General features: G+C 36.7%; 1 protein-coding gene across 3 annotated transcripts; it reads left to right on the top strand.

Annotated features, from left to right (window-relative positions):
- Positions 1-10,396: 10,396 nt before the first annotated feature.
- Positions 10,397-14,175, top strand: LOC112523517 (protein TRANSPORT INHIBITOR RESPONSE 1-like). 3 transcript variants are annotated; one of them, XM_025133143.1, is made up of 5 exons: positions 10,397-10,487; positions 10,776-11,314; positions 12,471-12,594; positions 12,703-12,963; positions 13,166-14,175. In XM_025133143.1, the coding sequence occupies exons 2-5, from the start codon at positions 10,779-10,781 to the stop codon at positions 13,919-13,921; spliced, it is 1,677 nt and encodes a 558-aa protein (XP_024988911.1). In that variant the 5' UTR covers positions 10,397-10,487; positions 10,776-10,778; the 3' UTR covers positions 13,922-14,175. The 3 variants fall into 3 exon arrangements, with proteins under 3 accessions (XP_024988911.1, XP_024988910.1, XP_024988909.1); XM_025133142.1 differs by having other exon boundaries at positions 12,691-12,963; XM_025133141.1 differs by having other exon boundaries at positions 12,471-12,963.
- The last annotated feature ends 1,261 nt before the right edge of the window (positions 14,176-15,436 follow it).

Below are 15,436 nucleotides of genomic sequence, written 5' to 3'. Positions count from 1 at the left end.
TACAAACTGTGTCTTATCTTGTAGACCCTTTCGGGACCAACACTTTTTCTAACAGTTTAAGATGAGTTTTATGAATCTGGTTATGGAAACTGTTTTAGAAAAAATAAAGAGGATTATTGCTTCTTTAAAACAGTTATGGATGATATCCTATTCTAAAGATTTAAAAGAGATTTTGAGTTTGAAAATGATATTGAAAGAACTGGTAGTTCTTGAGTTTCAAAGTTTCAAGATAAAACTATTTTGAAACCATTATTGGTTAAAACTATAGAGGATATTCCTTCAAGACGGTTGTGACTTTGGTCTGTCTTCGTTTGGGATTAATCTATAGATTTTGGTGATTAAAACTATGGAGGGTGTTCCATCAAGACGGTTGTGACTTCGGTCTGTCTTCGTTTGGAACTAATCCATAGATTTTGATGAGGCAATAAGGGTGGCATATCAAGGAGAGGTGTACCATGGGATAAGGGTGACATATCAAGGAGAGGTGTACCATTGGATAAGGGTGACATATCAAGGAGAGGTGTACCTTCGGTTATAAGGGTGGCATATCAAGGAGAGGTGTACCTTTGGATATAAGAGTGACATTTGTATGTGTGATTATTATAGCTCTTGCTTTTATGTCTCTTAAGATTGCAATAGTTTTGAGTTCTTACTTCTTTGTGATTTGAGGACTTGAGAATGTTGCTCTTATTAAAAATCATAGTATTGATGTCATTGAGAAGGAGAAAACTTGGCTTATGGCCAATGGTTTTGGATAAATTATGCTTTTGGAACAGAGTATTTGTTTTATTAGGAACCAGAGGGGCTCTGGTTGTTCTTTGAAAAGAACCAAAGGGGCTCTGGTTGGTCCTCCTAATAGAACCAGAGGGTTCTGAATGTTGGTTTGATATTGATACAAATCCTTTTACAAAGCTTTTACTTAAACCAGAGGATCTGTATCTAATAGATAGAAGCTCTGTGTCAAAAGTAATGTTTTAAAAAAAGATGTTCGTAAGACTTTATATTTTCATTTAACTTAGAAACTTTTTATATATACAGTATGATAGACCAGAGGGGCTCTGGTTGGTCTATGCGTTGAACCAGAAGGCCTCTGGCTGGTGATGAGTTTTGAGCCAGAAGCTCTGGTTAGTAGAACGAGAGTCTGTGGTTGTACTTAAGCCTTTTTATCTTACACTTTCATACTTGGGAAAACTAGTTTATCTATTCTTAGTGTTCAACTTGGTATATTTATAAATATTGACTTGAGCGGGGTTCTGGTTGGTATAACCAGAAGCTTTGGTAGAGGAGCCAAAGGAGCTCTGGTCCTGCTATCTTATAAAAATATTTTCTAAAATATGGTTATTGGAACCACAGGATCGATCGACTAAAGAGATTATGGATTTATGTTCCATTATGTGAAATGATTGATTTAAATAATGTTTTGGTGATTATCACCCTGCAATTACATGAAAAAAGGGATCTCACTAGACCTTCAGGTCTAACCCTCATTTTGTGTTTCAAATATATATTACAGGAACAACAGAGTATAATGATAGTAAAGGAAAAGGGAAAATATGATTTATTTCCCTATATGCATAGCTATGAGAAGATCAATCTGTAGATGTGTTTTGGAAGTTTAATGTTATGTAGTACAAGAACATGTATTAAAAAATTTTGGGTTGTGCATTTTGTAACATAGTTTCTTGTATTTTGGACCTTTGTGGGATTAAACATGTATTTCTCTGAATGAATTAATGTCATATGCAATGTGAGTTATGGGGTGTTACAGAAGTGGTATCAGAGCCTGAGTTTAAGGGAGTTAGGTATTCACAGCATGATGCCTAGACTTAAACTGTTTCATTGCATATTAGGGGTCCAATACATAGTTATCACTTTTGGAAATAAATATGATAAGTTAAGGGATCAGTGTGTAAGGTATATTTGGATTCCATCTGGTCAATGTAATTTTGAATCTACAAGTACATAATTGAAACTGGACACTTTATTATATTTGGGAATGTGAAAATATGTTTATTAACCTTGAAATTTGCAAATGACTAGTAGATCTCAAAGGTCTGAAAGGAGCACCCACCCTAATCCTAATGATGAAGAGGATTCCCTTATTATTGCTTCCATTGGTACATCAAAGGGCAGAGGCAGAAGCAAAAGCAAAATCAGAGGCAGAAATAGCCAAACAGAATCCTATGCAGATCATGGATAATCCAATTTAGAGAATGTTAATTAGGAACAGATGCCTCAGCCTGAATATGTAACCAGAGACATGTTGGCAGAAGAGATAGGAAAGTTAAGAGAAACTTTGACTTCCATTATGGGGATACCTGCCAGAATCGAAACAGGCAAAGTTGAAATAAATCCATCAGTTCTAGTCATAAATAACAAAGAAGGAGATATCAAGATGTTTCTAACATGTAAACCACCAACCTTTTCTAGAGAAAGAGATATAGTCAAAGCCATGTGCTGGATCAAAGAGATAGAATCTGTGTTCAATACCATCAGATGTGAAGAAACCAATAAAGTCAGATTTGTCGTCTCTATGTTCAAGTCCAATGCATTGTTCTGATGGGAAGTGGAATATTTAGCCAGAGCAGACATTTTGCAGACATTGTCATGGGCAGAATATGTTAACAGGTTCAAAGAACAATTTTGTACTAAAGCTGCCATAAGACAGATGGAAGAAGACTTTTTGAAGCTAGAGCAAGGCACCAGATCTGTTCGAGAGTATACAGAAAAGTTCATTGAATACTCACGATTTGCCAAACATTATATGTCATATGAATCAAGAAAGGTGGAGAGATACATTTGGGGATTGAAGCCATCCATTCAAGATTTTGTGATAGCTGTGAATCCGGCTACGTTTTCTTTAACAGTTGATGCAGCGGAAGTAACCGAGAGGAATAAGAACCAACAAGAGGATGGAAAACTGATTGAGAAGAGGAAATGGGAAGGGCCATCGACAGGATACCGAGGGCCGAAGTCTGTGAAGTATGGAAACAGACCTGTTCAGAAATTTAGTGAAAAAGATTGTCCTTCATGTCATCAAATTCATCAGGGTGATTGTAAAATAGATCCGAGAAAATGTCATCAGTGTGGTGAGGCAAGCCATTTATCAAGAAATTACCGATGACTAAGAGATGTTTCAATTGCAACTCACTAGATCATCTTTGACCTAACTGCCCGCAATTGAAAGCTTCACAGTTGACCATGGGAAGCAATACATTGAGTGCCCATGGAAAACCAAGTATGGGTAGAGGAGGACCAGGAGGGGAGCAGGGTCGATCTTTTCAAATGACCAAGCATGAAGCCGAAACTACACCAGATGTAGTGACAGGTACATTCCTCGTGAACTCTCTATATGCTAAAGTGATATTTGACTCGGGTGCAAACTTCTCGTTTGTATCACCATCCTTTGCTTTATATGCTTGCATGAATTTTGTGCCACTTGACGAGAAATTAGTAGCTGATACTACTGATGGTCAAGTATCTATGGATTATTTATTCGATAACTGTGCTATTATGATTGAGGGGTGTGAGTTACCAATCAGACTGTTTCCCATGCCAATGAAAGAATTTGATATAGTAGTAGGGATGGATTGGTTGGCAGAAAATCGAGTCAGCATTGTTTCTGATAAAAAGATGATCAGAATAATCTTGCCAGACAAAGGGTCAGTTGTTATTTATGGTGATCATCAGAATCATCATACCGATTTGTTATCTATGCTAAAGGCCCGAAAGTGTATTCAGAAGAAATGTTAGGGGTATTTGGCCTATGCAATCGATACACAGAAAGAAAAAGGGAAGCAAGAACCAATTCCGATTGTTGGTGAATATCCAGAAGACTTATCCAGATTACCACCAGACAGAGTTGTTGAACTCGGAATCAACCTAATACCCGAAGCAGCACCTGTAGCCAAATCGGCATATCGATTAGCTCTGTCATAACTAAAGGAATTGGTTACACAGTTAAAGGATTTGTATGATAAATGATTTATTAGACCCAACACTTCACCATGGGAAGCTCCAGTCCTGTTTGTGAAAAAGAAAGACGGTTCTATGCGGATGTGTATAGATTACCGGGAGTTGAATAAATTGACGATTAAGAACAAATATCTGTTGCCAAGAATTGATGACCTGTTTGATCAACTGGTGGGGGCTAGTTAATTCTCAAAGATTGATTTAAGATAAGGTTATCATCAACTTAAAATTAAAGAAAAGGATATTGCTAAAACCGCTTTCCAAACCAGGTACGGACACCATGAATTCTTGGTTATGCCATTCGGTTTGACTAACGCACCTACAGCCTTTATGGATTTAATGAATCAAGTATGCAAAGAATATCTTGATAAATTCGTTATTGTATTTATTGATGATATTCTCATATACTCTAAAACCAAAGAAGAGCATGCAGAACACCTATGATTGATACTCGAGCTCTTGAAAAGTTGCTTGATATTCTCCCTTAACCAGAATTCACACTTTGACAGTTTTGCATACAACTTTTCCTTTTTCAGAAGTTCAAGTATCAATCGAAGATGTTCTGTATGCTCTTATTTGGTTTTAGAGTATATGAGAATATCATCAATAAATACAATAACCAATTTATCAAAACATTCTTTGCATACTTGATTCATTAAATCCATAAAGGCTGCAGGTGCGTTAGTTAAACCAAATAGCATAACTAAGAATTCATTACCTGGTTCGGACAGTGGTTTTAACAATATCCTCTTCTTTAATATTGAGCTGATGGTAACCTAATCTTAAATCAATTTTCGGAAAGTAACTATCTCCCACCAGTTGATCAAACAAGTCATCAATTCTTGGCAACGGATATTTGTTCTTGATCGTCAATTTGTTCAGTTCTCGGTAATCGATACACATATGCATAGAACCGTGTTTCTTTTTCACAAAAAGGACTGGAGCTCCCCATGGTGAAGTATTGGGTCTAATGAATTCCTTATCAATCAAATTCTTTAACTGGGTAACCAATTCCTTTAGTTCTAATAGAGCTAATCGATATGGCGCTTTGGCTATTGGTGCTGCTCCGAGTATCAGAGCAATCCCAAATTCAACAACTTTGTTTGGCGGTAATCCGGATAAGTCCTCTGGAAAGACTTCAAGATATTCACTAACAATCGAAATCAATTGTTGCTTCCCTTTTTCTTTCTTTGCATCGATTGCATAGGCCAAATATCCCTGACATTTCTTTCGAATACACTTCTAGGCTTTTAACATAGATAACAGACTGATATGATGATTCTGGAAATCATCATAAATAATAATTGACCCTCGATCTGGTAAGATAATTCTGATCATCTTTCTATCACAAACGATGTTGGCTTGATTTTCTGCCAACCAATCCATCCCTATTACTACAACAAACTCTTTCATCGGCATCGGGAAAAGTTTGATTGGTAATTTACACCCCTCAATCATAATAGCACAGTTATCGAACACATAATCCACAGATACTTGACAATTAGCAGTATCAACTACTAATTTGTCTTCAAGTGGCACAAAATTCATGCAAGCACATAGGGCAAAGGATGGTGATACAAACGAAAAGTTTGCACCCGAGTCAAATAACACTTTAGCATATAGAGAATTCACGAGGAATATACCTGTCATTACATCTGGCGTAGTTTTGGCTTCATGTTTGCTCATTTAAAAAGATCATCCCCGCGCCCCTCCTGTTCTTCCTCAACCCATACTTGGTCTTCTACGGGCACTCGAGGTATTGCTTCCCATGGTCAACTGTGGAGCTTTCAATTGCGGGCAGTTAGGTCTAAGATGATCTGGTGAGTTGCAATTGAAACATCTTTTAGTCATTGGACAATTTCTTGATAAGTGGCATGCCTCTGCACATTGATAGCATTTTCTCGGGTTTGATTTGCAATCACCCTGATGAATTTGATGACATCAAGGACAAGCTTTTTCACTAACTCTTTGAACAGGTCGGTTGCCATACTTCACTAACTCTTTTCTGCCAACATATCTCTGGTCACATATTCAGGCTGAGGCATATGTTCTTGATTAACATTTTCTGAGTTGGATTCTCCATGGTCTGCATGGGTTTCTATTTGGCTATTTCTACCTCTAGTTTCCCCTCTGCCTCTTCCTCTGCTTCTACCTCTGCCTTTGCCCCTGCCCTGTGATGTACCAATGGGAGCAAGAATAGGGGAATCCTCTTCATCATTAGGATTGGGGCGGTTGATCCTTTCTGACCTTCAGGATCTACTAATCATCTGCAAAGTTCAATGTTAATAGACACATTTTCACATTCCCAAATATAATAAAGTGTCCAAGTTCAGTTATGTACCTGTAGATTCAAAATTACATTGGCCAGATGTAATCYGAATATACCTTACACACTGATCCCTTAACTTATCATATTTATTTTCCAAAGGTGTTAACTATGTCTAGGACCCCTAATATGCAATGAAAGAGTTTAAGTCCAGGCATCATGCTTTGAATACCTAAATCTCTTAAACTCAGGCTCTGATACCACTTCTGTAACACCCCATAACTCACATTGCATATAACATATAATTCATTCAGAATAATACATGTTTAATCCCACTAAGGTCCAAAGTACAAAAAACTATATTACAAAATACACAACCCAAAAATTCCAAAATACATGTTCTTGTATTACATAACATTTAACTTCAAAACACATCCACAGATTGATCTTCACATAGCTATGCATATAGGGAAACAAATCATATTTTCCCTTTTCCTTACTATCATTATACTCTGCTGTTCCTGCAATACATATTTGAAACACAAAATGAGGGTTAGATTTGAAGGTCTAGTGAGATCCCTTTTTCCATTTACTTGCAAGGTGAAATCACCAAAAACATTATTTAAATCAATCATTTCACAAAATGGAACATAATCCATATTTCATTTAGTCCATCGATCCTCTCCAAAGACCAGACTTAGAAAATATTTTCTTAAGATAGCAGGACCAGAGTCCCTCTGGTTCCTCTACCAGAGCTTCTTGTTATATCCAATCAGAGCTCCTCCAAGTTAATTTTCATAAATGTACTAAGTCGAATACAAAGGATAGACGAAATAGTTTTCCCAAGTATGACCAGAGCTTCTGTTTCTACCAACTAGAGCCTCTGGCTCAAAACTCATGACCAACCAGAGCTTCTCTGGTTCAATGTGAAGGCCAGCTAGAGCCCCTCTGGTTTGTCTTTGTTTGCATAAAAGTTTTTCTAAGTTAAAATAAAGTATAAAATCTCATGAACACCCTTTTTAAAACATAAACTTGACACAGAGCTCCTAACTAATAGATAAAGTGCCTCTGGTTTAAGTAAGAGATTTGTAAGACATATCATAGTTAAACCATCATCCAGAACCCTCTGGTTCTATTGTGAGGACCAACCAGAGCCTTTCTGGTTCCTTTTAAGGAACAACCAGTGCCTCTCTGGTTCTTTATAAAACAATCACTTTGTCAAAAACATAGTTTATCCAAAACCAGTAGGCATAAGCCAAGTTTTCCTTTTCTCAATAACATCATTACTATCATTTCTAATAAGAGCAACATTCCTAAGTCTTCAAATCACATAGAAGTAAGAACTCAAAACTATTGCAATCTTAAGAGACATAATAACAAGAGCTATAATAATCACACATACAAATGCCACCCTTATATCCAAAGGTACATCTCTCCTTGATATGCCACCCTTATAACCGAAGGTACACCTCTCCTTGATATGCTACCCTTATCCTATGGTACACCGCTCCTTGATATGCCACCCTTATTTCTTCATCAAAGTCTATAGATTAGTTCCAAGCGAAGACCGTCCGAAGTCACAACCATCTTGATGGAACAACCTCTATAGTTTTTAACCAATAATGGTTTCAAAATTGTTTTATCTCAAAACTTTGAAACTCAAAAACTAACAGTTCTTTCAATATCATTTTCAAACTCAAAATTTCCTTAAATCCTTATAATAGGATAACATTCACAATTGTTTTAAAGAAGCAAACTCTTATTTATTTCCCAAAAACAGTTTCGACAACCCAGATTCATAAAACTCGACTTAAACTGTTAAAAATTGTTTTTTACCATTCTTCTTCAAATCAATTATCGAAACCACATATTTCAAATAACATTATTTAAAGGTTTTAGTATAAAAAACTCACCTTTATAAGCACAGATTTGAAGGTTACGACAACTTCAAATATTCACAAAATCACCAAATCACTTTTATGCAAGATTCCTTTTTCAGGAAAAACTTCACCGCCTCACACACACATACACACTTTTCTTTCTTTCCAAAGATTTCTCAAAAAGTGATCAGCTTTAATCTTATCTCTTCCATATATATTTTAATCAAGGCAGTGTGCGTTTATTAATATAAAACTCCTTTGGGCGGTGGAGGTTTATTATATTTTAGACCTTCTTTTCTTAACCATGAAGGTTGCATAACCATATATTTTAATAATATTTCCTGTTATGCATCTTATCATATGCACACACATATTTATCACTTTCTCAGGTATGAACAAAATTCCATTCACACACACATATATACGATTCATGCATTTGTTTAAATAACATGCATGTTATTACGTATTTCACATAATAACCACATAAAAGTTGCCTCAACCAACGCTGTCTGAAATCTAGGTTATCACAAATATATTAGGCGATTTTAAAAATGCGACAACACTTTTATCCGGTATTTATTATCCAACAAACCTTTTACTTTTAAATCAATTATATATTTTGACAAGTAAGATTACACAATACGAAGACCATCACGATTGTGGTATGTTGAAGAGTTCAATGAAAAAGAATATGTTAAAATATTTTATGAGCATCTCATTCGCTTTTCTTTGTGTTGCAGCGTTAAACCCGTATTTAAATGTTATCGGTGTTTAATTTTTAATTACATAAATATGTGTAGCCTTTGGTTTAGATATGGCTACAAATAATTCTTTTTCAATGGAACAAAAACGTTTGTTTAATCATAATTTTCAAGATTTATTTGATCATTATAAACATTTTTATGGGGGAGGAAACCAACAACAGAACTCTTCAAGTCATGGATTTGCGGATTCTAGTTCTTCTAGTGGTTATCGCCAAAGTCGGAAAGAGTAAATGACTAATTTAATGAACGATATTTAAAATCATTTCCCTGTTCTAGTGCAAGACGCAAGGAGAAGCATGAGCGGAGCGGTCTGGCTAAAAAAAGTACTCAATCACTATCCTTTAAGTATTAGGGTTTTGGTTTTTGTACTTTTTTAATCAAGTAAAAAAGTAGATTTGATAATGATTTGGGTGAACTAAATATGTATGTGCATACTAACTTCATGGCCGCATGCTCGACAAATGATGTCGAAGATTTTGAAAAAAATTATCTATTAGATTTTTGGAAACAAAAGCAACCTCAATTCCCGGTTTTGGCATGCATGACACGTGATATACTAACAATCCAAGCTGGTACCATAACTTCGGAGTCTGCTTTTTTTCTTAGTGACAAGATCATTTCGATACGTTGGACAAGACTAAGCCCGAAGTTCATGAGTGTTGCATCTGTTTGAATGATTACTAGGATAGTGTGGATAAAATTCAACACACGACATCGTTAGAGGTGGAGATTGAAGCGGTTGAACAAAATTTGGAAGAAAATAAAATCGCCATGGGACTAAGCATGCTGTCAACTATCAATATCGACGACACTTACTCACAATATGACGATTATAAGGAACTCGACATTGATGACCTTGATGACCAAGAGGCTATTAGAAGAATTCAAGAGACCAGAACTCTTCAAATCAATCCGACATGGTTAACCGATGATGAATAAGTGCATTTTCAAATAATTTTATGATGTATTTTTGAAAGACAATGTAATTTTGATAATAATAAAACACATTTTTAAAGTGTATTTGAGTGACCCAATTACAAATTTTATAATGTATTAAATAAATTAAATTTATTTAATGGTCGGGACTGAGACCGGCTCATCATAACTGGTTATACATAACCTTAACGGGCTCACTATTTTCGACCGGGACCAAAACCGGTTATGACCGGCATTGTAGAGGCCCGAAACCTGTAAGAATCAGAACCGATTTTTGGCCAATCACTACTCCTAAAGGGGTGCTTCCGCCCATGACTATCCCTTTGCTTAGCAAAAGTTTTACTACGTTACATGATGAAATAAGTGAGCATGAAAACTCCTACCGATATGTGGTTACTTGGTTAACATTTGGTAAATGTTTCTTTATTCTTGAAAATGGAACAAAATGGGTTGAATATAGGCTAAATTTTTCGAGGAGGCATATAACAAATCATTCTATGGTTCAGGGACCAATATGGTAACATTGTCTTTTGATCTCTCAGCTGGCTTATAATCGGCAAAACCTGCTACTTTCTTCTGGGTTAGAGAGAGAGAGGGGGGATAAAAACAGCACAGAGCTCCATTAATGGCTACTTTCATCATGTAAATCAAAACCTTTGACAACCATAGGTACGTATATCTATTTGCTTTCCGTTTACTTTTTTCTTCCATGTCCTTACTCCCATAGTCATTTCATTGAATCCAGAGTCCTTCGAGATTCTACCATTTCAAATCCTGTTAAAATTTGAATGATTTTTTGGTTTTTACTTCAGTTTAAGCGTTAAACGCAACACAGTAAACGGTTTTAGCGGATTTTAGAACTGAAATGGGGATTTTAGCGGTTTATTGATTCATATTTTGAAGATTTTTTATTTGTTCTGAATCTTAGAACTGAAATGGTTTCCATCATTGCATCAGAGTATGGATCCGAATCAGAAGAGAGCCAAAGCGGTTGACCGAGTTGACTCGGTGGATACAGGCGCAGCATCGTCCGAGTCGACTCGGATGTGCCCATTCCCGGACGAGGTCCTAGAACGGGTATTGTCGCTGATAGGCTCCCACAAGGACCGCAGCTCGGTATCACTCGTTTGTAAAGACTGGTACAACGCCGAGCGGTGGAGTAGGCGCCACGTGTTCATCGGAAACTGCTATTCGGTGTCGCCGGAGATTGTGGCCGCTAGGTTTCCGAGGATACGGAGCGTGACTCTTAAGGGAAAACCTAGGTTTTCGGATTTTAATTTGGTACCGGAGGATTGGGGAGCTGATGTTCATCCATGGCTGAGTGTTTTCTCGACGGCATATCCGTTCCTAGAGGAGCTCCGGCTGAAGAGAATGGCTGTTAGCGACGAGAGTTTGGAGTTCTTGGCGACAAATTTTCAAGGTTTTAAAGCTCTGTCGTTATTGAGCTGTGATGGGTTCAGTACTGATGGATTAAAAGCCATTGCTACTAATTGCAAGTAAGATTTCTTCTTTTAAACTGAGCAATGCCTGCTTCCCGGAATGAGTCCGGCCGGGCGTGCATCCATCTTGTAGAATTGCCCAAATTTTTAGTTTCAAATTTCGTCGAAATGGGGTTTTGATCTTCGATTCCTTATGATCTCAGACTAGTTGAATCTTGGTTTGACTTTGAAGAAACCAGATCAATTTCAAGATGTTATCCATAAAGTTGGAATTCATTTCTAATCTTATTCTTGATTCTGTTAATAATTGTTTGAGAAATTAGGAATCTGGATTGTGTTTATTACCCAATAAAGCCTTCTTTGATGTCATTTTTGGAGATAAATGATTGCTGAAAATTATTATTTCTGTCATCACCCAAAACGAAAAAAGTAGAATATATCTAATGGGCAGGAATCAAACGTTGAAGAAAGCAAGATATTTGCATGTAGTGTTTGAGTTTGGTGTCTAATTTGGCTGAGGAATTAATTGGGGCGCCCTTAGAAGATTGGGTATGATTTGTGAAGAACAAAAGATGATATCTTTGTGCTTAATTTAACTCACAAAATTAATGGGGGGTCGACACTTTTGGGGATAAGGTACAATTTTTATTGCGTATGGAGCAAATTTCCATATAATGATTATATATATAATTTTTACGGTTAATTTTACTAGTTTTGTTTAGATTTGATTTGGGAGTATTGCAATGGAGTCTGAGTGGAAACCGAGGTGGTACTACTTTATTGTTTCTTTTTCTTTGCCTTTTCTTCGGTTGCTTTCTTGATTGTGACGTTTCACCTATTTAATGGACGCCATGTTCTTCATGTCATTATCTACAGAAAAATCTATAAATTGGGTAGTCAAGTTTGCAATTTCATTTTAGGTATATACTAAATTAATGAATGATTTTGTTTCTTCTTCACCTACCTTCACATGTGAATATGGTCTTTCTTGTTTAGTTCTGCTTATTATACAAGTGGTTGTAAGCATTTGAAGTACCCAATTCTCTTTTTCACTGATTGCAAAAGAATGAATACTTTTTGGGGGAACTGAATCTTGATTTATATATCAAAGTTAAAACTCACTGCCTTCTCCTTCTTTTCAAGACTGTAGATGATTTATATTTGTGTGGTGATTCATATGTGAATTTCTAAATACGAACATTCATTCATGTAGGAACTTGACAGAACTGGATGTTCAGGAGAATGGGATCGATGATCTGGGTGGCCATTGGTTAAGTTGCTTTCCGGAAAGCTTATCCTCATTAGAAATTCTTAATTTTGCGAGCTTAAACAGTGAAGTTAGTTTCGATGCCCTTGAGAAGCTTGTTTCTAGATGCAAATCTTTAAGGGTTTTGAAAGTTAATCGGAACGTAAGTTTGGATCAATTACAAAAGCTTCTTTTGCAGGCTCCACAGTTGATGGAGCTTGGTACTGGAACCTTTATGCAAGAACTCGTCTCTGGTCCAGTCACCGAGCTCAAAAATACGTTCAGTAACTGTAAACATCTAGTCACTCTTTCGGGCTTATGGGACGCTACCCCACTTTATCTCCCGGTTATTTATCCTGCATGTGCTCGTTTGACGTTTTTGAATCTGAGTTATGCAACCTTACGCAGCATTGAACTTGCCAATCTTCTTACTCATTCTAAAAGCCTTCGTCGCCTTTGGGTAAGTTGTTTTAGATAGGACACACACTTGTTTATTCTTAACTCTTATAAAGCAGTCTATTAAGACATTTAGGCATCTTTGGCATCCTGTAAAGCCGTTTTTGGTATAGTGAAGTTATACGACAGTTAATAGTTTGTTCTTTCTGTTTTGTTCAACAAATGTGCCCTCATATGATAAACTAATTGAACTTTTTTTGGTGCAGCTTCTTGATACTGTAGGTGATAAGGGTCTAGAAGCAGTTGGATCCTGTTGCCCCTTACTCGAAGAGCTACGAGTCTTTCCAGCTGACCCATTTGACCAAGAAATCTTCCTTGGCGTGACCGAATCCGGGTTCGTGTCCGTTTCTCGTGGCTGCCCGAAGCTCCGTTATGTCCTCTACTTCTGCCGCCAAATGACAAATGCTGCTGTCGCCACCATTGCCCAGAACTGCCCGGATTTCACCCACTTCCGCCTCTGCATAATGAATCCCGGTCAACCAGATTACCTGACCAAGGAGCCAATGGACGAAGCCTTTGGTGCGATTGTCAAGACCTGTACCAAGCTTCAACGGCTTGCGGTTTCCGGCCTCTTAACTGACAGAACATTCGAGTATATCGGGAAATACGCTAAAAACCTAGAAACACTTTCTGTTGCTTTTGCAGGAAGTAGTGATTTGGGGATGGAGTACGTATTAGGAGGCTGCCCGAAACTGAGAAAGCTCGAGATACGAGACTGCCCGTTTGGTAACGCGGCATTGCTTTCGGGTTTGACCAAGTACGAGTCAATGCGATCCTTGTGGATGTCAGCTTGCAATGTGACAATGAATGGGTGCAGGGAGTTGGCTAAAGAGAAACCTCGGTTAAATGTTGAGGTGATGAAAGATGAAGGTAGCGATGATAGTCAGGCTCACAAAGTTTACGTCTATCGAACCGTGGCTGGACCACGAAGGGATGCACCACCTTTTGTTCTCACCCTCTGAGTCCAACCCTCAAGATGCTATTATAAAGTTGATAGCTTTTTTCTGATAAAATGGAAATCTGAATGTGGGGAATTTGTCAAGCAAGCGACGAATAAGATGTATATACGTCAGAATGTGATGAGGGGTAAAACTGGTATTCTTTCTTACTTCCATTAGGTAATTTTTTTTAAATTTATAAATGTGGGGATAAAATTAGTACTTTCATATGTGGTAGTAGATGATTGATAACGGATGATCATGAGCTTCTTCCTGCTTTATATTCTTACAATCCAGAATCTTTATGTGTAACCAAGGGTTACTTTACCAAATAATTACCCGGTGAGTGCTTACCGGGCACTTACCTTACTGGATAAACATAACAAGAACTAAGAATTTTATATGGTGAGAGCGATGACAAGGACCGAGAGTCTTGCTCGGTAATGACTCTTATCCGGTTAGCGCTTACCAAATAAAGTGTTGTCTATAATGTTGTTTTAATGGATTATAATCTTAAACGGTAAATAATGTGAGTGTTAATTTTTACCAATAAACACTTGCTGGCTAAACTTTTTAATAAACGACCCTTGAATCTCTCTTAAATGCATACTCTTTTGATAGATTTAAAAATTACTGCTTAAACCACAAGGGTGATGCCTGATTGGTTTGAGCTTGGCTTTAAAAGTCAAAAGTACCAGGAGGTCCTAAGTTCAAATCCAAGGAGGAATAAAAATCTGCTTGTGGCCACGGAGTTTCAAATGCGGTGACTCCGGTCTATCTGCAAAGCATATGGTCGTCCTAGGATTAGTCGGCTTGCATAACGAGTTAAATATCCAAGTTAATAAAAAAAAATTACTGCTTAAAGTCCTAATGCATTTTAATTTTTTAATACATAACGTCTCAAAATGTATTAGAGGAGATGCACTTCAAAAAGGATGTGCCAAAAAGTTATTCTCTTAAATAATGCTCGTATGGGTCAAAGGCAAACCTATGAATGTACTGGAAGGGACTGTTTGATAGTTGTTGAATGATTTGGTATAAAATGATTAAGCGATTTTCATGATATAATGCAAAATGAAATACTATTATTTGATAATTGTTTACGATGAAATTAGGGCGCTTAATGGTTAAGGGAGATGCAAGATACAAAATCACTCAAAAGTTTTTAGAAACATAAAGAGACAGATTTTTTTTTGTCAAACAAGATTCATCTCTTAACGATTCAGAGACTGCTTCTTAATTGAACTATTAAGAGGTAAACAAACAACCTCTGAGTCAACGTTGATCATACGTAGACCATTTCTTATTTAGTGCATCTTCAATATATAAACTTTTTATTTTTGTCACGTCAGTTTTCTACTTACATCTTTTAATAAAGACCTATTTTTATAAATTATCTCCAATGCAAAAACCTTTTTTTTTTTTTTTTATCAATTACATCAATAATCTATCCTCATGTATTTAAAATGTTTTACAAAAATCCCTAATTTAATTTGTCTTTTTAAAACCCATGTTATATTTTTCGAAAACAAAAATTAC

This window comes from Cynara cardunculus (assembly GCF_001531365.2).
Source record: "Cynara cardunculus var. scolymus isolate 2C chromosome LG 12, CcrdV1, whole genome shotgun sequence".
In the NCBI taxonomy this organism is placed as follows: Eukaryota; Viridiplantae; Streptophyta; class Magnoliopsida; order Asterales; family Asteraceae; genus Cynara; species Cynara cardunculus.
Note: the sequence above shows the minus strand (reverse complement) of the source record. Positions and strands in the feature narration are given on the sequence as shown.